The following is a 21,615-nucleotide window of genomic DNA, read 5'->3' on the forward strand; positions in this document are numbered from 1 at the left end:
CTAGCCTTCCATAACCTGGGTAACCTTTATATGCCTGGTCTTCAACTTCCAAAATTCTCAACAATGGCTATGCAGGTTGGGGGACTCTGAAAATCATATATCTGGAGGATGCCTGGATTGGAAAGACTAGTTGATTTCTGCTTTCAAATATCTGTATCTTAATATGGAAGACAGAAATTTTGACTTTAAATGTTGAATTTTATGCTTACCAAAACTGGCATTATTTGATTATTTGTTGGATTCTACTTATAGGAATAAGCAGGGAGATTCCCAAGAACTTGAAAAACGTATCTAGTAGGAACCAATTTACATTATCTATCCACACTCTAACATGCTTTTTAACACTGTAACATGGTGCAGACATAGTTTTAACAGCAGTGAAGGAATAGAAGAGGAACTCATCAAATTTGCAAACAACTAGCAGGAATAGCCAACACTCCAGAAGAGAGCCTCAAGATACAGAAGAATCTTGACAGACTTTAACACTGGGTCCTATCTAGCAAAATGAAAGTCAATGGTGAGAAAAGTAAGGTTTTACACTCAGGCAAGAAAAATCAAAAGTACAGGTTCAGATTAGGTGCAACCTGACTCAATAGCAGTAAATGTGAGAGGGATCTTGGAGTCCTAGTAGACAGTCACTTAAATATGAGCCAACAGTGTGCGGCAGCCGCCAAAGAAAGCCAATGCAATCCTAGCTTGCATTAACAGGAGGATAGAATCAAAATCACATTAAGTATTAGTGCCATTTTATAAATACTTCATAAGACCACACTCAGAATACTGCATCCAGTTTTGGTCACCATATTATTAAAAAAATGCAGAGTGTTTAGAAAGAGGGCAGAAAACCTCCCGAAGATGATTAAGGGGCTGGAGGTTAAATCATATGAAGAAAGGTTGCAGGAATTGGTTTGTCTAGTCTAGTGAAAAGGACTAGGGGTGACATGAAAGCAGTATTCCAATATTTGAGGGGCTGCCACAAAGAAGAGGGGGTCATCCTATTTTCCAAAGCACCAAAAGGCAAGACAAGAAACAATGGATGGAAAATAATCAAGGAGAGAAACAACCTAGAATTAAGGAGAAATTTCCTGACAGTTAGAACAATTAATCAGTGGAACAACTTGCCTCCAGAAGTTGTGGGTGGTCCGTCATTGGAGGCTTTTAAGAAGAGACTGGACAGTCACTTGTGTGGAATGCTATAGGGTCTCCTGCTTGAGCAGGGAGTTGGACATGAAGACCTCCAAGGTCTCTTCCAACTCTATTATTCTGTTATCTCCCACACCCCTCCATTTCTGTTCTGGATATTTAGCCATTGTATCTGGAAAAGAGATACTTGGTATTCAAAAGCTTGCATGCTGCTTACTTATATGGGTAATAAAACTGCTCCTAATATGAACTTCCTTTCCTCATCAGTATAATTGCATGGACTTTTTAATCTACTAACTCAATTTTTCAAAGGTACCATTATGCAGTGATGACACTGCGGCATTGAAAGAATGAGTTGTAATTTGTAACCCAGAATCAAGAAGATTATGGTTTGCATCTCATACAGGCTGCTTGAATGCAGATTCATAATACAATCCCAAGTTGAGAAAAGAATGAAAATATTAAACAGCAAAGATCTGCTAATGGTATTTTTTACTCTTTAATGGGTTCATAGTTGCTTATTATTTCATCTTTGCAAAAAATACCTGTACAAATTATTATTACGCTGTGATTTCAAAAATAAGTAGGCTAGCCTTGCGCTTAAAATACAATATTCAACATGTTTGGCATAACATCATTAACCACAGTATGAGATAATTTTATATAATAAATATAAACTCTAAAAATGAGAAGTGCAGAACAAAAATAACATATTCAATATGAACTCTAAAAGAAAATGAAAACATTATGAGAATTAGCCTTTTTTTCTTTGGGAATGATACTGAACGCACAGCAGAATTTTCAGCAAACCTCCTTCAGTAAGCATCAGGAGGTAAAGCCTAAGATATAAAATGCTCCAATGTATCTGGCAACTCCATCCTTCTTGCTCAGGAGATTTAGGGAGGATAGACAAGCTCTGTGCATCACTGTCATTCATCTTTTCCGTGGTTAAGTCAGCAGGAAGATGAAAATCATGTCCTTAAGATGCAAGACCTAGCAAAAAGCCTCCAACAAACCCACCAGACACCACGATGTTCTGTTTAAGAAATTCTGTTGACTGAAAATGAAAGAGGTTTATGTCAGATTGCATAGATGCACTGGATGCTAACCAATGAGCACTTATATACAATATATTATAAATATATTATTTATACTACTATTCAGCCTTCTGCCATACATCTCCAAACTGCAGATTTAGTGGTTTCAACATTAATCTCACAGAATGCTCTCAAGTTTCATGGAATAACTCAATTTTTCAATCATTCCTCTTGCCAGTAAGAATTCTTCACAGCTCAGTTTTGGGTCCCTTATTATTCTCTTGATGAACTCTTTTCATTATGTGCTCTGAATTTGTATTCCAAATTTCAAATTCAATTCTACATATATGCTGAGTACTTTCAGATTTGTTTGTCCCTTCTGTGGATAACAATGTGGGATTTTTTTTTATAACTGCTGTAATATGGTTTCAGATTGGATGTGCTCTCATTGTCTTAAACTGAACATGATATGATAGAGGTTATTGTATTCTGATAGCCTGATCATCTCAGTCCCCACCCATTTCCCATTTCTCATTTTGTGTTCCAAGGTTATCTGTTCTGAGCTACTGGAAACCCAAATGAGTAATATATCAATTTAAAAATCCTTATTAAAAAACAAACATGCAAAAGGCAGGACAAGAAGCAATGGGTGGAAACTAATCAAGGAGAGAAGCAACCTAGAACTAAGGAGAAACTTCCTGACAGTTAGAACAATTAATCAGTGGAACAGCTTGCCTCCAGAAGCAGTAAATGCTCCAACACTGGAAGTTTTTAAGAAGAGACTGGACAGCCATTTGTCCGAAATGGTGTAGGGTTTCCTGCCCGAGCAGGGGGTTGGACTAGATGACCTCCAAGGTCCCTTCCAACTTTACTATTATTATTATTATTATTATTATTAAAAACAAAAAGCCCACAACCTCCTAAAACCTGCCTTTCCATGGAATGAATGCCCACAGCATCTACAAGCATTTCTTGTTTAATGTTCTGATTGTGTCAGACTTGGATTATTGTAGCAATCTGTTGATTGGGCAATCTAACACTTTATTCATAACCAGTATGCTGTTCTTCATGCACTTTTCTTACTTTGTTTCTGTCTCTTAATGTTACAATAGGCCAGAATTATTTGATTCTACTTCATAATAGCATGTTCAGGGCCCTCTTAAGAGCTTTTCTCCTGGCTCTGATTCTCTGCAATAGACTCTTAATAGTATTGAAGTTGAAGATGAATCGCTTAACTTTTCCAAAGCACTAACAATATTTCTTTATCATCGTGAACATTTCAGTTAACAATGTATATGTTTTTGTATCAATTGCTGCTTTATTCCATGACCGTACCATGCTTGTTTATCACATTTAAATCTTACCACAATCAAACGATTCTTACCAGTTAACATTATATACAGTGAAAATAACATTAGCATAAAAATCAAAACAATGTAACAATAAAATATCAAGAATAAAACAATTCACCAAATAAAAGAAATGACCCAATTTAATCAGAATGCCATCTGGGCAGTTCTGTTTCAGTATCTTTCTGAATAAAATTTGTGAGGTAATCAGCTTGATTTTCACAGGAGGATTGTTGCACATAACTGGCCTTGCTACCAAGAAGTAGCTCCTTTTATCCCCCAAAGTGGGACACTAGAAACACTTTCTCCATAGATGACCTAATTGATTAGGCTGAGTTTGGGTTGGCACAAACAGCCCTGTGAATTACCCATGTGCCAAAACATAAAAGCTTTTGTTAGGTCAAACTTGCACACAGAAGCTAATTGGCATCTAGCGCAGAGCCCCATAACAAAAAGTGTAATATGTTTGGGCAGCAAGTGCTAGTATTATATAGGCCATTGGATTTTGCACTAATTACTGTCTCTGAATTATCTTTAAAAGGTTAGACTATTACAAAGTGCCTTGCAATAGTCTAACCTGGTGGTAAGAAGGGCCTAAGTTACTGTAGCAAGGTCCTCTTCTGCCAACAATGAATAGCTGGTGTACTAAATGCTGGGCAAAGACCCTTCAAATCACAGCTCCCACCTGCTGTACTAGCAAAAGATGTATGACTAGAAGAAACCCCAAATCCTGAACCTGCTTCTCCAGGGATAGTGCCATCTTCCAGAGAGAACACTAATGTCAATGGACTGCCCCAAGGGCAAAGTCCCTTTGATTGGGCATGGCTACAGTTTGCTCTGTGCCATCCAATCTCTGATGGTCTTCAAATACCCAGAAAGGACATCAATAATATTTGCCCTACCTCCAGGGGTAGTGATTGAGCATCACCAGGATAAGATGATATATGATGTATTTTGAACAATCAGATTACCTCACCCAGCAGAGTGAACAGGAGAGAGAAGAGCAATACATGCAGCATTCTGCAAAGCAGAGATCACTGACTCACTTCGCCGTTCCCACTACTACCATGTTTCCCGAAAATAAGACACGGTCTTATATTTTTTTTGCCTCCAAAAGAGGCACTAGGTCTTATTTTCAGGAGATGTCTTACCCGCTTACCTCAGGAGCGTTGCAGCCAGGCCTCCCACACTCCGACACCTGTTGCACCACCGCCTGACTTTTTCTGCAGCCACTTGTGGCAGGAGGCACGTTGCTCTGATGCTGCCACTTGTGGCAGGATACCATGTGTTGCATCGTGCCGGTGCCGCTCCTCGCGGCAAGATGCCACGCATCGTGCCAGTGCCACTGCTCGCGGCAGGCTGCGCGTTGCACCGGTGCTGCCGCTCGTGGCAGGACGCCATGTGGGATGATGCGCCATGTGGCATCCAGCCACAAGCAGTGGCCCTGGTGCAACATGCCACATGGTGTCCTGCTACGAGTGGCTGCAGAAATCAGGCAGCAGTGCAACAGGTGTTGGGGTGTGGAAAGCTTGGCTGGAGCGGTCCTGAAGTAAACGGGGGCAGGGCGTGTGGGGCAGTTCCACCCTAGCTTGATTTTTACACGTGCCTCACCCCACCTTATACAACCAGAGGGTGGGATGGAATGGGCGGAGACTTAACTAGGGCTTATTTTTGGAGTTGGTCTTATATTAGGGTCACACATAAAAATCAAGCTAGGGCTTATTTTCGGGATAGGTCCAATTTTTGTGGAAACACGGTAATGTTTCCATCTGCTTTCTAAGGAAGGAGTGGAGCATTGGAAGGTGATACTTTCAATCCTGAACTCCATAAGGCCATCCAGTACAATATATCATGGTCATGGAGACCCACTGAGGACCAGCAGAAGTGAACTCTCCTTGTGAAGCAATTTTGCTGTGCAAACTGGCCACATTGACTAGATGAAGAACTTGGCATTAACTTCTTTCTAACAGAAATGGGTGTGTATTAATGTAATAGTGGAGAAGATGTTTTGCCACCGTTATCATTGTAGAGTAGGTCTGAACAGGGGCATATAACTCATGCTTGGTGAAAATCATTTTTCATTTTCTTCTACCAGCATTCTAACAATTATTTAAGTTGATTTGATTTCTGGAAGTCCTCCGTAAAACAAAGAAGCAACTAGGATTGAAGGGAATGAAAAACTAGAAAATAAAAGCTTAACTCTTGTTTAATATTTCTTACTGTAATTACCTTCTTTCCATTTTTATTCCTAGGTAGACATTATATCCTCACCCAGACTAAGTAGTTTTGAAGCTCAATAGCCATTGTAAAAGTAATAGCATATAGTATAATTCTTAATTAAGGTTTAGAAAGATAGGTTATTTAAAAAGAACAATTTACCTTAATACTTAGAAATAATATACAGGTAATCCCCGAGTTATGAGCATTCACGTAACGCTCGTTCAAAGTTACGTGATGAGTGCCCCCTAGTGCTTACGAGCAAAATTATGAATATTGAAGCACCACGGCAGTTGTTCGCTCTTATGAACGACCGCAGTGGTTCTGCAACATTCACCCTGGTTATTCCCTCCCTCCCCACCCCGCCCCAGGTCTCCCTAGGCACCAGGCCTTCAATACTCACCCTGCAAAGATCAAGATCTTTCACTTTCTTGGCTACTCCAGGCCTTCGGTGCGTTCGCAGAGAATGGAGACCTAAAGTAACGCAAGATCATGTGAGATCAGTGGGGGGAGATCTCACGCTACTGATCTCACGTGATCTCATGGTACTTTAGGCCTCTGTTCTCTGCAACAGAGAATGGAACTGAAGCTGGGGGACTCCTCCAGAGCCCGTATCAAGCTGTGGGCGGTGGGGGGGCTGTGGAAGTCTTTGCTGGCTTCAGATCCAGGTAGCAGTAGCCTAAAAAATGCCTCCGGAACCCGGATCTCATGGAAGCATCCCCCTGCCTCAGATCCAGGAGGCAGCAGGAACTGCAGTAGGGAGGAGACAGATCTTTTCCAGATGAGTCCGGCACGGCAGGAAGGGAGGGGGAAGCATGCGGTATCTTAGTGATTTGGGGAGACCTTGGGGGCCTGTTCCATCACTAGGCCTCCATGGCCTTCCCCACCCTGAGATACCTCATGTTCACTTAATGAACCGCATGCATTTTAACGAGCAAGGGAGTGATCTCGTTTGAGGTATGATATTCACTCTATAGGTTTTCGAGTTACAAGTGAAATGGACAGCTAGGCTCCATTACACTCATAACTCGAGGACTACCTGTATTTTAAAATTGCTTTATAGAAAGTATCTCAAATCCTCAATAATATTATAAATGAAGCTGTACAAGTTACTTCTACTAACCTGCTACACTAAAAATTTAGGTATATGGCAATTTAAGACTATCAAATTGGTTGTGATACAAGATTTTGTAGAGTAAAGCCAATGCATTTTTAAATTTTGTTTTTAAATACAATTCTTCACCTAAAAAAGTAGGCTCCAGGAGGCGGCAAAAATAGTTTAATAATATATAGCATAACACAAATATACATATATAAGTAATATAAAACACCCAACCAGCTGAACCATGTTAAAATAAAAAAAAACACAACAGTTAAGGCTCTTATTACTGAACAATCAAATATTCCAGATAGGCAGCAACTTGTTTCTAACAAGTTCAGAGTAAAGCTAGGTTATATGAGATACAACATGATGAAGATCTATTAAACATTTTTTTCCTGAATGGGACATCCTTATACCAAGAAATTACACAAAATCAATATATAAAATCAATAATACATATTTTACCTCTTCAATTAATGTGTTGATTTCGGGTGCTGCTTTGTTTGCACGTTTTTTGAGCTGCTTTTTTGCTTTATTTACATCTTTTTCAACTCTTTTCCAATCAACCTGTATGTAACCACTATGGCTAGCTATCTAGGAACATAAAAAAAAGTTTTAACAAGTTTAAGAATATAAGAAATAACATATCTGCATTGAGCATTTAAAAGACCGTCTGGATATAGAGAGTTTTATACTTCGTAAACAAATCTATTCTCACTTGTGAACTGGCTGAGGGGCCTCAGGAAATGATGTCTGTGTTCAGTTAAGACAGAAGTAGGCCAAACCCCGACATCAGCCCACCCGTAGAAAGTTCTATTCATATCATGCTCCACTTTCTCTACTTCCTCTGCAGCAGGGAAAATGGGGTGAGTGCAGAGTTACCACTTTTTAGCCCAAATTTGATTCCCAAATATGTACCAGCCATCCACAGTCATGTGTATGAAGTAAGCAGCCTAAAATTTACTAAACAAACAGTCCGGAAGCTCCATGTAAGGCAAACAACTAAACAATAAGCTGCAAAAGCTTTTCCACCACAATATTCTGATGTACGAATAGCAGATTGAAAGGACACATTCTGAACACTTGTAATGGAACGTGTGGATGACCTTGGGATAAGAGAGAAAAAGATGCTGCCTTGGACAAGACAGAGATAGGAGCCTGCAGTCACTTTCACAGTCCGAGAAAGAAACTTAGGAAGCTTTTACCCACCTAATGGATCAGATGGTTAAAGTGACAGCTGGAAGTCTGTACTTCAGACTTGCACGATTCTGTTAATGGAGCCTTATAATAAAGTATATTTAGCTCATTTAATTGTTTTCTATCCGATTTACCCAGGAGGGCTGACAACATGTGGATATTGTACCTGGTGCTGCCATCAGAATAACGCAGAAATATCCTTTTTAAAGATTTAAATTATGTATTTATGGCAGAAAATAATTGCAATAAGAGATATTATTTTTGTCATTTCACATTACATATCTCCCTAGACAAAATAACAACCTGAAATAGGTTTGTTCTCCTTACGAAGACACATTAACTTTTACCTAAAAGCCAATCAGGTTTATTTGAGTGCAGTGTGTTTTTAAATGTGCATATCTGGGTTTTAGATAAAGCCCTATAATCATTAGTATGCAGTTTCTTAACAGAAATCTATACAAGAATGAACACAGCAACATTTTTATTAAATCTATAGGATGTACCTAACTATGTCTAGTTTTGCAGGTAGAATGTATTTTTTCTTCCTAGTTATTAGCTTTTTTCTCAAGTACACTTTAAGGAATTGGGTTATCTCTATGGCATATTGGGAATATGTAAAATGATTAATTTCTGTAAGTCAGCTCATATGATTGGTTGTTAAATATATGCTTATCTTTTTATTTTCTTTTAAAAATAGTTAACACTTTTGAAAATCTGCTTGCACAATCCCCTTAAATATTTATTTGTATACCACCTTTGTTATTTTTACAAATAACTCAAAAGCAGTGAACATATCTAATAGTCCTTCCCTCCTCCTGTTTTCTCTACAACAGCCATGTGAGGAGGATTTGGCTGAGAGAAAATGACTTGCCTAAAGTCACCCATCTTGGCTTTTATGCCTAAGGTGGAGTTCCCCTGAGTTCAAATCCCTCTATTTCTCTAAGTTCTATTTCCTTTTCTATTTGCAAAACACTTAACTGACATTTATTTAAATTAATATTTTCAGAATAACATCTACCTACTTGTAGCAACAGAAAGCCACCACCTACTGCAGTTGCTGCAAGTTTTCCGACCTTCTGAAACAAAAATCCTGCACACCTTAATAAAGAAAAAGAGAAATAAAATTCAGGATCTGTGTAGACAAATACACAAATAAGTATTCATGAGACAACGGGCAATAAAAATATGGTGCTATATTTAAATGTGAAAAGTATAGGAAATATGCCAGAATGCTGACAATGCAGAGGAAGTAATGGCAGAGTAACACATGAGATTAAATCATGTTAAAATGCAGTCAGAATCTTTTTTTAATAAATATGATCATACAGCTCTCTGTAACTTCATGCACTGAATCTTGCACAATCTTTATGGAGAATGTGCTATCCATAACAACATAGAATGAAGATGCTGTCAAATATAAACTGTATATTACTCTACCACACACTACAGTGTTGGATATATTTATTCAGCCTCTTTCAGCCCATATTTTTATATTCATTTTCGTTCTTTCAAAAATCACAACAAAAACATTTATTTTTAAGAAATTTTAGCAAATTACTTACATGAATTATTGAAAAAACTATTTTATTTCTATTATTTTATAATTCATCAGACAATACAAAAATACAATAATCACATTTAGCATTTATACACATATATTAAAAAAGCAGATTAAGTACAGATAATCCTCAACATATAGCTACAATTGAGCCCAAAATTTCTGTTGCTAAGTGAGAAAATTAAATGAGTTTTGCCCCATTTTACAACCTTTCTTGCCAGTTGTTAAGTGAATCACTGAAGTTGATAAAGGTTGTTAAATGAATCTGGCTTCCCCAATGACTTTGCTTGTCAGGTCAAGGTGATCTTACAAACCCAGGACACTGCAACTGTCATAAATATGAGTCAGTTGCCAAACGTCTACATTTTGATCATGTGACCGTGGTTATCCTGCAACTGTCATAAGTGTGAAAAATGGTCATAAGTCACTTTTTTCAATGCTGTTGTAATTTTGAATGGTCACTAAACAAACTGTTCTAAGTCGAGGACTATCTGTATGTAAAACAAATGTCCCAAATAGAATGTCAAAAGTAATTTGTTCTCACCAGCCTGTTATACCACCCATTACAATCTGAGTTGCTACAGAATATTTTTCTACAAGAGGTCCAGAATTTCTGCCAAATACACAGTTCCACCAATGGTGACGCCTTGCATATTCTGTTAAATCCAGTACTTCATATGAATCATCATCGCTGTCATGTTCTATAAAAGAAATTGAAAGTTAGACACCTTCTACATTTTAAAAAGATGTAAAACTATTCAAATGTATGCATTAAGAAACAAGATAATACAAATACATTTTCACTGAGCTACTCTGAATAGCAAATTATACGAACTATTATTTATTTATGAAAATGTATATGGCCTCCCAACTCACTCTCAGTGATCCTGTGTGGCTTACGAGGATAAAAACCCAATATAAAAACAATAAAAAGCCAAAGCTCCCCCCACACTCTGGTGTCAACAATCAACAATCAAATGCAGGGGTCTTCAACCTTGGCCTTTTTATGACTTGTGGACTTCAACTCCCAGAATTCCCCAGCCAAAATGCCTGGTTGAGGAATTCTGGAAGTTGGTCCACAAGTCATAAAAGGGCCAGGTTTGAAGACCCCTGATCAAATTAGCCATTTGAGGAGCTCCATCCCACTCTGAAGTCCCCAGGCTTGTTGACAAAACTAGGTCTTCAGGCCTTATGAAAGAGTGTCAAAGTGGGGGCCAATCTTATATTTTCTTAGAAAGAAAAACAATGATAAAGAGAAGTTAATTACCTTTGAAAACACTGCGTATACCAATCAAACCTAGATTTGGAATCTCCACCAATGCTCCCAATATATTACTATGTTGCTGGACCTTATTTAGTAATTTTGTAACCAATGCCCCCATTTACCTTCTTTGCAGATATGCAAAACAAATGAAAGCTGAAGATTGAAGCATAGTCTCAAGAATTTTTCACTTAGTGACTGCTTCATTTAATGACCAAGTTGTCAGTCCCAACTGTGATTGTTAAACAAAGATTACCAGTATTATATTCTTTAAAATGGCATTTAAGGAATTTGAAGTTAAAGTTGATTCATCAAAATTCATCTATTTAGAGTATATTGGACTCTCCAAACAATGTATTTAAAAGGGGTAATATCAGATTTTCTCTATTGGAAATAAAAAAAAAATAGGACTTATTGAGCTATATGAAATGTTTATGCACTACATTTCTGGAGTAGTATTTTAATATACATTAATAGACTTATGGGGAACTATCTCAACATTAAAGATGTGAAGTTGAATTATTTACCAAAAGTCTGGAATTTGACTATGAAATTGTGGTTGTACCAGTCACGGGCTGGAGTTGGGAAGAAGAATGATATAGAGAAATTGGAAAAGTAATATTCTAATTATTCCAGACAGTAAGGACTGGCTCTTGGAAATGTTGGAATCTGGAAAAGTATGTTTAGTCAAAGGATGAAGAAATATTTTTTTCTTTGGCATAAATTTTAAGATTAGCATTGGGTATTTTTGTCATAGTTATAATACAGTATTATATAGTATTTTTTAAAAAATTAGTGACAATAAGTTTCACATATATATTAGACTATTCTCAACAAATTCTTTAGTACTGTATTTGGTTAAATTTTATTTAGGGGTTTTAAGGATGCTGGAATGTTGTCTTTCTTTTAATGTTTTACTTTTCACTAATCATTTAATTTTTTGAAATTCTTATTTCTCGAATTAATTAAATGTTGTTATTAATGTGTATTTTAGTAGCCTGCCTATAGTTTGTAAACTTCTAAAAATAAAGAATAAAATTTTAAAAAGGCTCTTTTATTGCTTTTAGATAATCGAGCAAGTTTCCAATGGCTGTTAAGAAAGCATATACTATATAATCATGTTTTCATAAGAATCAGTAGAACAGAAAACTATTTACTGTAACTAAAATAATCTTTAATTAACGTGGTTTGCAAGTTTCTATGCCACAGATGCACTAAATACATTCTATTGTTAAGATCTCTATCACTTATAGAGCTTATAACTCTCCTGTAATTTGATTTGATTTCTCTTTCTTCTCAACCAAAGACTGTAGTAACAGGAACTACGTAATATAAATTGAATCCAACATAAACTCCTAAAGTTCCCTATGCATTATAGCTATTAGAAGTTCATGATCTTGAATTTCACATGTTAACATCCTTTAAAATTACATGCACTGACACAGCTTTTATGACATAAGAATACACTCATATCTATGAAAGAACAATGAAACTACTCATAGACATGAAAGAAAAATTATGGATCACCACATATTAGAATGTATTGCAAGATAGATATATATAATACCTACTGCAGATTTCCAAAGTATTATATTTTCAGCAGTCTTTAATGAGAATTCTTTAAGGGAACAATGAAAAATGAAATCCTAATTTTAAAAGGGTAAATACAATTTAGGGAAAAAAGAAACAAAAGTAAAATGAATTTTATAAATCTACTTCAGCTAAAAGTATTTATAGTAATAAACTCTGAATAAGCTATGATTTCCAGTTCTATTTTCAACTGACATTTTCTCAATATCTCTAATTTTAAAATACTTAAAATTATAAATACAACGCAATCATCATTAATTTGAAATTTAAGTGGCACTATCCTCAATTTCAACATTTTGCAAAATTAAAACTCCAGGTTGAGAGGCAGAATAGTCACAAGGCAGTAAATATAGCATCATTTAACCATTTGAAAAAGGAGTAAAATGGCATCACATAAAATGGCATAACAATTAAAATGGTTGGGCTTGATGAGTACACAAAACATGTTTGTCTAGTTTGTGGTCGAACATATTGCAATTAATCCATAAAACTGGGTTAGCTGAGTTTTTTTTAAAAAATTGACCATTTAGAAGTGTCTCATGTGAACACAACCACAGCTTATTTTGAATTTGAGCCTAACAATGCCGGGTATTTCACACCAACTGTGGATTCCCTCCTAAGCAAAGAAGCAACAGTAAAAACATTTTGGACCATGTTATCTTTCTTCCTCCTATCAGTATGGGAACATCCCTCAGGAAAAGAACACATCTGGATAAATACCATTATATTTATTTACTTTGCTTTCTATCACAATCTCCCAGAATCCGGGCAGTTAACAGAAAAATAAATGCCATGATAAATAAAACACCCACCTACAACCAACTAAAACTACTGGAGCAAAAGTATCTTGAGCGTATCCCAATTCATACCCTATGCTATAGGACAGGCTGGAAGGCTGGTTATTTCCTGGTCCTAGATTAAGCGCCAAACGACACAAGCCATGAAAGGGGGTAATTACACATACGCAAAACGCATCCAATAATCTTGTTCAAAAAGGCCTTATGGCACAATTGCTGTCAAGCGGGGACTGAACAATGACCTTCAGCCCATCCCCCCTCAGGTGAACGTGGTATATCTATTTCTAATCTGTTTACAGGAACACCCGGGCTCAAACTATCTTCAGTCATTATCTTGATTAAATGGAGAGATGGCAAGGAGGGGGACTTTTCTTAATTCCTACAGGGAGCAGAGTGGATGGGCGCAGCATCGGGATCCGACAGGCAAACTCGGGGCGGAAATTGGCAATGCCTCGTGGCTACTAACCACGACGCTCCAGGACCCAAGGCAGCACAGCTCTGAGTCGCCTGGCTTATAGGAGGCGTCTGGTTGGCCATTTTGGGATTGGGTTTTCGCCTGCTCCTGCGAGGCTCTTCTGACGCACACAATCCTTTTACAAGGAAGGCGAGCCCAGCAAAAGGCTTCTGCCTGGTTAAACGCGAACGGCAGAGTCCCCCGGCGGAACAGCCCTGCGCCAGAGACTGCCGCTCCGGGGGCCCCGCCTGCCCTTCACGTTTCCCAGCCGAGAGTCCGAGAAAAGGGCTTCGTGAAGCTCCGCCCCGCACGCGCAGCCACTCAGCTCTCGCGCAGCCCTCGGTGCGGTCGGAGGGAGGAGAGCCTCTTCCTGCGCAGAGCCAGGGTCAGAGGAGGCCTGGGGGAAGAGGGCAACTTCTGGCCGAACGGGCTCACGATTTCCTCGACTAGCGATTATAATCTCTTCCCGAAATGTTGGCAAAGCTCCATTCGGAGAAGGCAGGAATAGCGCCATGACAGCCCTGAGAGAAATAGGGCTCTCACTGACCTGAGGCGGGGCGATTTCTCCGAGACGACATGTTTAGTAGCAACTGGGAAGAGCGGGAGGAAAGGAGGCACCGCGGAGTTCCGCTCAGTCGCAACCTACCTCCCCCCGCATCATTCTGAACTCCGAAGGTTTCCTGTAGGAGCGCATGCGCATTGCAAAGAAAACAAGCTCGAACGCTCGCCTGGACTGTCGCTGAGTAACGTCATCACCGAATCTTCCCGGGGAACTGTGGGAATTGTAGTTTGATTATTGCTCTGCATTAAAGCATGTGCAATTAGGGAAAGAAATTGATATAGACTGTGTTTCCCCCCCCTTGGAATGCTATGTATCTACAAAACCTGCGGAAAATAAAAGGCTATTTAATTTCTACATAGCACTCAGCGGCATTCCATATATTGTAATCTATTTATTTTTGTCAGTAGTGTTACATTACTTGCATACTTAAATCCTTCCTTGGCGTATCTGGTGGAAATTTTCCCAGAGGTTGGTGTGAAAAACAGGGAGCAGGGGGTGAAGTGTATGAAAGTAATTCAGCAGACAAAGTAGTAATGGAGAGGACAAACGCGGCGAGAGTAATGGCAACCGAGCAACCAGATAGAAGACTTATGTGTGCCTTCCAACATACATTACCCCAACGAGATTAGTGGTCACATCTATAAAAGGTCATCTAGTCGCCATTTCCAAGATAACGGGTGAGAAAGCATTACAGAATTATATATACCTTAGAACTGTGGCGAGATAAAATCTTTAGGGATTCTTAATTTGGGGATTATAACCCCTAGGGTTCAGGAGTAAGATTTTACTAATTTCTGACATTTAGCTTGCATTGTTTAATAGAATAAAGAAGTGCATATATTACTATATTAATTTTTAACACTTTGATGGGTATATTTGAGCATTATTGGTTTCCTTTGTAGAAGAGCATTGTGAAAAATCAGGAGTTGATAGCACCTTTTCTGAAACATTGGAAAACATCCTTTTGTGAGTTGTTACTTCATCTATGTGTCTAAGTGGCTAGAGTAGACTAATGTGGGATTAAAATTACAATGAGTTGAAAGAGGGGAGGAAAAAAGAGAAAGATTGTGCAAATTTATATGTGAGATAGATTACAACTGTGTATTTGTAAAGTGTTAAAAACCTATTGTGTTAGTTGAGACCTTGAAATACAATCTATATCTGTGTGCTTATGCATTAAAATACATTTTTAAAAGAGCTCCATTGAACAAAAAGATTAAGAATGTTTTAAAGAGCTTAAATACTAATGTAAGACCTATAGTTGATACTTTACTGAAGAAGTCCAGGTGAGAGAGCAATTTCATAGGGTTTCTTACTTCTTCTTTTCCTTCTCTTTCCAACTATTAGTTTGCATCAGATTCTGATTATTTTCACATTTTTGAACTGCCCATCTCCCTCCAGAGATGGCCATTACAGAAAAAGTGCACAGTACTGTATCCCTTAAGCTTGTCTGTTTAAAAACATGGTTGGCATGGTGGATGTGGCCACAAAACACCACTTAGAAAATAATCTGTTGAAATTGCTCTCTGCCGTTCTGTTTTATAAGTAGTTCTCTAACCCAGGGTCCCCAACCCCCAGTCTGTGGACCAGTACCAGGCTGCGGCATGCCAGCAACCGGTCCACACAAACAAGCAAAGCCCCATCCGTGAGATGCAGGCAGCACACAAAACCATGCACCCTCTAGTCCATGGAAAAACCTCTCTCCATGGAACGGGTCCCAAAGGTTGGGGACCTTTGCTCTAACCAATATGTGCTTATTTCCAATTATCTATAACCAGGTCTTTCTGGGACTGTGGCTCCAAAAATACAGAAAGAATTAAGAAGGTAGCCCTCCCCGCAAATATTTGTTGAAATAATGTCTTTAAAAATCTGTTATTTTATGACAGTGTTATATTAGAGACCTTTGATGATGCATATGAGCTATTGCATAAGAAATGAGAGACTCAGATTTAGATTCCCACAGACTATGCCGTGAAAAACATTGGCTGTGTTTACACAACATATTTATCCATGCTTAACTGATCATGATTTATTTAATTGGCACACTTTTCTGCATTTGTATCACACATTGAAAAATAACCACACAGCTTTGTTTTACACAGTATCCTAGTTTAAAATATTTGTTGGCTACTTTCTAGCCAGGTGTTTTTCAAACAACCATAGGATGAATACAGCCAACTCGTTATTTCTGTTTTTCTGAGAGTTGTTGTGGGATAACTGTATCCATTTAGGAGAAAAATGAATTAATATATATATGAAAAACTATGTTTAAAATTTGTACCAATTTATTTGTATTAGATTTGAAGGTTGAAATATCTAAGTAAATCGCATAAAGTCCCAAAGTTTTGAGTCTGTTTCCTTTGATTCAGCAATTGTCCATAAAGATTACCTGTACTGTAGACTTCTTTAATAGCAGCATACAAGTAGATTCTCTTATTGAAATAAAACTTAATCCTTTTTTTTACTGTTTTATGTGCAAGATTATTAGGAGAAAAAATAAAATAAAATACCAACATCCATTTTAAGGCCCAGAAATAGTGATAAACTTTCTCAATTTAATATTCATATAACTCCTTGCTATATATCTCTAATAGCATATAACTGAAATAAGGGCTCATCCGTCTGTTTCCCTAACAGAGGTACAGACATGCCTTGAAAACTGGTTTTAAATGATTGTCCCTCATGATACAGTCTTAAAAAAAAAAATCTTCTGTAGCCCACAGCTGAGGCAACGTTGTCATCATCAGCTATTCCAGAATAAAATGCTTTTCTTCTCCCAACATATTTTTCCCATGAACATGATCTAGCTTCTTTGGCCATACCCCCCTGTTTCAGGTCACTAAGCACATCCATCCATGGCCAATGGACATCTGTGGAGACAGGCAGCCACTAATGCTTTCCAAAGCACTTGCCAGTTCTTACACATGGACCGTATGACTATATATTAAGACACAATATTAGAACCTTTTTTTAAAAAAAAACTACCGGGTTTAATAGTTTTGCACTACTAGACTCAAAAATTCAAAACAAGAGTCTTCCTCTCTTGAAAGAAGCTAGTTCTCTACTGCATGAAAACTCAAACTGGGAAAGAAAGCTGAGTTCTGGATGCCACGTGTTGCTAGTTCTACAACCAATGGGTACATTTCAGATTTTTAACTGTTTCTGCCTGACCCAATGTTTTGCCTGAAGTACTTCTTTTACCGCATGTGGCAGGAAAGTACCATTTTGTCTCTTTTAGAGCTATCGCTATCGATGTTGCCAGCCATAGCCACTGGGTGCCCATCTTGTTACTTCCTTGTAGCACAAGCATTATCATTTACCTTCATACCTCTTCAATAGAACAATAAGTCACAGGGAAAAAACAAGGGCATCAGGTGGACAAAGAGGGAGTACTCCCCAAAATCTTTATATCTTGAGCCGAGGTGGCGCAGCAGTTAGAGTGCAGTACTGCAGGCCACTTTAGCTGACTATGTTCAGCAGGTCAGCGGTTCAAATCTCACCGGCTCAAGGTTGACTCAGCCTTCCATCCTTCCGGGGTAGGTAAAATGAGGACCCAGATTGTTGGGGGCAATGTAAATATATATATACATTGCTTACTGGTGTACACCGCTTAGAGAGTGCTTGCACTTAAAGCGGTATATAAGTCTCATAAATAAATAAATAAATAACTTTATAACCCCTCATCCATAACTCTGATCAGGGTATCTAGTTCTGTTTTAAAAGACTGGTGCTAAACTGATGACACCACATCACCTAAATAAGTGGCACAGAGAACCTCTGAAAGATGGCTAACCCCTCCATCCCAGGCACCAACTACACTCGCCCAACTTTGCAAGTGATGATGACTGAGTAGTGGGTGCTCTCCTGTTGCCAGTGATGCTAAGTGGGAGGAAAAACTAAGCCAGGATAATTCCCCAATTGTTTTTCTTAATATATCCCACATTAAAACTAAGAAGAATACTACCTGCCAGATGTAGTTCCTGAGATAGAATAAGGTGCAGCAGTAGGGGGCATTGTGATTTGTGCTAGCATGTTTTTCTGCTGACTCAGACTGGAGGATAGCATGTTAACATGGATATTTGACTGAGCTCTGAGTAATGGCAGAGACTACAATAGAAGAATGCTATATCCACCAATTGAGGGATAAGCCTCACTGAACTTAAAGTACTTTAACTTCTGTGAAGATAACATACACACAAAGTGCATACTTACAAAACATGCAAGTTCTTGGTGGAAGAGAGAAGGTTATCAGAAAGATTCATGTTTGGAATCCTGAGGGAAGGGAGAACAAAATGCATTAGTTCCTGTGTGGATAGTGGGGTACTGCAGTAGCAACAGCAATTTCTCTCTGTTTACCCCCTTTTTGGTTCCTGAAGGAAATCTTCAAAAACTGGGTAAAATAATCTTACTTTTGCTTGGGCAAATTATCGATCCTTTGTAGATTCGTACAACAATGACTATTATTCAAAACTGTCCCCCCCCCAAAAAAAAACCCCTCTATGAACAGTCTTTGAGGGCACAAACGACAATGGAGGGTAAAAAAGGGATTGGTTTTAAATGGCTATACTAGAAAGCAATATTTTAAATTGTGTTAGCACTTGTATTTTGAAAGAGTTTGAAGTCTTTCTTCATCTCACAATGGAAAGAATGAATGTAGAAAAGAGCATTGAATAAAAGGAATGAGATTTCTCATGTATACCCCACCCAACAGGAGTACTAGTCCACGATAAATATTTCCAGCACTGTTTATCTATGAAGTAAATGCTACCATGTTATTGTCATGGAAAATTATTTCATTTGTGACTTATTAGGATTAATTGTGGACAATCCAAAACTCAATATAAGTTGGATGGTTCAGATAAAATTGAATTTAAATTATCGTACTTTGAGATACTTTTGCAAATAATGAACAATGTTTGAGGATGTAGAGATAGATAATAATTCAGAGTGGTCTAAAAGAACTGTAGATTTGGATGTAGAAAAAATATGATTTTTCTTGGTTAATAAGTTATTTTCCCAGGCTATTCAAAGTGATTTCCCCCATCCTAATAATGTATTTTGTAATGCTTTGTCAACCATGCTTTATTCTGAGTCTTCTGTACCTTCTGTTAAATTTTAAAATAAAACTTGTTTTATATTTGCCCACCACTTTCTATCTGCTTTATTCTCATTTATTATTTAGGGTGTGGGTTCAACCACACTGAACTAAGTGCTTTTCACAAATGGGAAGATAATGAGTGAAGAGTGCAACCACTGAGGGTTTGGGAAAAGAAACAGCAAACTAGAGAGAGAGAGACAGTTGTTAGAAGAATAATTTGGGGTCGAAGTCAAGCCAGGGTTGCACAAGAATAAATAAAAATGAGATCCAGACAGCTGTGAAGAAAAAAAAAATATTCCTAAAAGCAAAAGAGTTTGCTTTTAGGGGCAGGCTGCAGAGAAATAGGGTACACTGCCAAACGTTTATAGGAGGAGCTTGTCCAGGGTGTGGAAGTGTCTATGTGCTGAGTGCGCTCTCTCTCTCTCTCTGTCTCTCTCTCTCTCTCTCTCTCTCTCTCTCTGTGTGTGTGTGTGTGTGTGTGTGCTTGTGAACATACAGTTCTGCTGGGAGACTTAATTAATTTGTGTTTGCAGACTTTATCTTTTGATATGTGGATTAGGTCTGGGTAACTTATTTTGGAGTTTGAGGAAGTTTGCTAATTTGATTAACTTGGAGACACTGATTCTCAGACCATTATGGATTCTGTTAATATTTTAAGGGAAGATAGAAACAGTATAAAGAGTAATACATTTGGATATAAAACTTCTCATAGAGGTCAAGAAAAAATGTCTAGAAAAAATGGTGGTGGTGATGTTTGCCTTAAAAATTTCTCCTGAAAAGGTCACCACTCGAACTATAGAGGCCTAATTTGCCAGTTAACCTAAACAGAAAGAGGGAGGATTCTGGCAAAATTTTATTTTCTGTCAAATTCCCATGATTTATAAGTATGACAAGTTTAAGTTGTCCTTGATTGTACTAGTGTTAAACTAGCATTTTCTCCCTTGAATTGAAAGTATCCAACAACAGTCATGTGTAAAATCTGCTATGCTTCATCACACATTATTTTGAAGATTAAATGGTTGGTTTAATCTTTACTGCTACAGAAGGTAGCAAACAAAAGTAATCAAGTAACATGTGTTATTTTATTTCTATGATTTATATGGCTGCCCAATTCACAGAAAAGCCTTTTTGAATCAGTGAACCTTTCCATTCCATTCCTGGCTAGCTTAAGAGACAAATGTTTATTCAGTGTTTGCAAATGTTTCTGTCCTAAGCACTGCTGATTCGCACTGCTCCAGCTTCAACATTTACAATAACTGTTGCATTATAGATGTAGTGAGTTGCCACACATTTTCTTAAGCATCCTTAACTGCACATTTTGATTACAAATTCAAGTACAGTATTAATACTGAGGCATATTCATAGTTAACATTTTACATTGCTATGGTAGTTATTTTTGTTTGTCTATCCTGCCTTGTTTTGAAGAAGAGTAAAATTATAGGATCTGATTTTAACCTATTTGTGTTTGAACACTATTTGTTCATTAACTCTGGTTGCTTGTGTTTCTTTTTTGCTATGCTATTTCTTTTATAGTGAATTATTTATAATGAAATAAGTTTGATCTAGAAAGATTTCTGATGGATGAGAGATCACGTTTTTGTTTCTTTAACAAAAAGAAAAGTATATTAGTTGTATAAAGAATTGTAAATAATTCTGATTTTTTACACTTAAGTCAAGCAGACACTTCAGCATATATTTTCCGGTTGCTTTCATGCCACTAAAGGAAAATCTATTATGTAATTCTTTCTGTTTATAAGAGACAGTTCATCTGATTTATGTATATTTTGCTTATAAGCCTGATTTCTAAATATTAATGGGATTTACTCTTAAGTCATCATTAAGTAGTTAGTTGGAGTTTTTTTTCTGTTCAGTTGCATCTGATCTTAGAGACTGCCTGAATAAGCCGTTGCAATGTTCTTGGCAAGGTTTTTCAGAAGTGGTTTGCTATTGGGCTGAGAAAAAGTGACTAACCCAATGCCACCCAGCTGGCTTTGTTCTAAACGTGGAACTAGAGCTCACAGTCCCCCAGTTTCTAGCTTAATGCCTTAACCCAGTGGTGGCAAACCTTTTAGAGACCGAGTTCCCAAACTGCAACCCAAAACCCACTTATGCATCGTCGGGTGCTGGGTGGGTGTGGCCCATTGGATGGGTGTGGCCAATTGGGTGGGCATGGCTATAGTGTTAACGGCAGACTGGGTGGGACTAAAAAGTTCAGTCAATCAATTCCAACTTTGCAAGATCTTTTTTTTC

General features: G+C 37.8%; 1 protein-coding gene across 1 annotated transcript; it reads right to left on the minus strand.

The window, feature by feature from the left end:
• Positions 1-1,617: 1,617 nt before the first annotated feature.
• On the minus strand, positions 1,618-14,624 carry FUNDC1 (FUN14 domain containing 1). The gene is made up of 5 exons (XM_039368194.1): positions 14,253-14,624; positions 10,148-10,304; positions 9,068-9,143; positions 7,314-7,442; positions 1,618-2,200 (listed from the first exon to the last, which is right to left on the minus strand). The coding sequence occupies exons 1-5, from the start codon at positions 14,281-14,283 to the stop codon at positions 2,123-2,125; spliced, it is 471 nt and encodes a 156-aa protein (XP_039224128.1). The 5' UTR covers positions 14,284-14,624; the 3' UTR covers positions 1,618-2,122.
• Positions 14,625-21,615: the final 6,991 nt, after the last annotated feature.

This window comes from Crotalus tigris, unplaced genomic scaffold (assembly GCF_016545835.1).
Source record: "Crotalus tigris isolate CLP2741 ecotype Arizona unplaced genomic scaffold, ASM1654583v1 scf7180000017601.7605149639:7615979, whole genome shotgun sequence".
NCBI classification, from domain to species: domain Eukaryota; kingdom Metazoa; phylum Chordata; class Lepidosauria; order Squamata; family Viperidae; genus Crotalus; species Crotalus tigris.

What these genes read in the sequence shown, in the direction of transcription:
- FUNDC1 (XM_039368194.1), bottom strand. Translation starts at nt 14,283, where the DNA reads ATGTCGTCTCGGAGAAATCGCCCCGCCTCAG. An exon ending in GTGGCTTTCTGTTGCTACAA is followed by an intron (nt 7,443 to 9,067) that starts GTAGGTAGATGT and finishes TTATGTTCCTAG; the next exon opens with ATAGCTAGCCATAGTGGTTA. An exon ending in TCAACACATTAATTGAAGAG is followed by an intron (nt 2,201 to 7,313) that starts GTAAAATATGTA and finishes TTTCATTTTCAG; the next exon opens with TCAACAGAATTTCTTAAACA.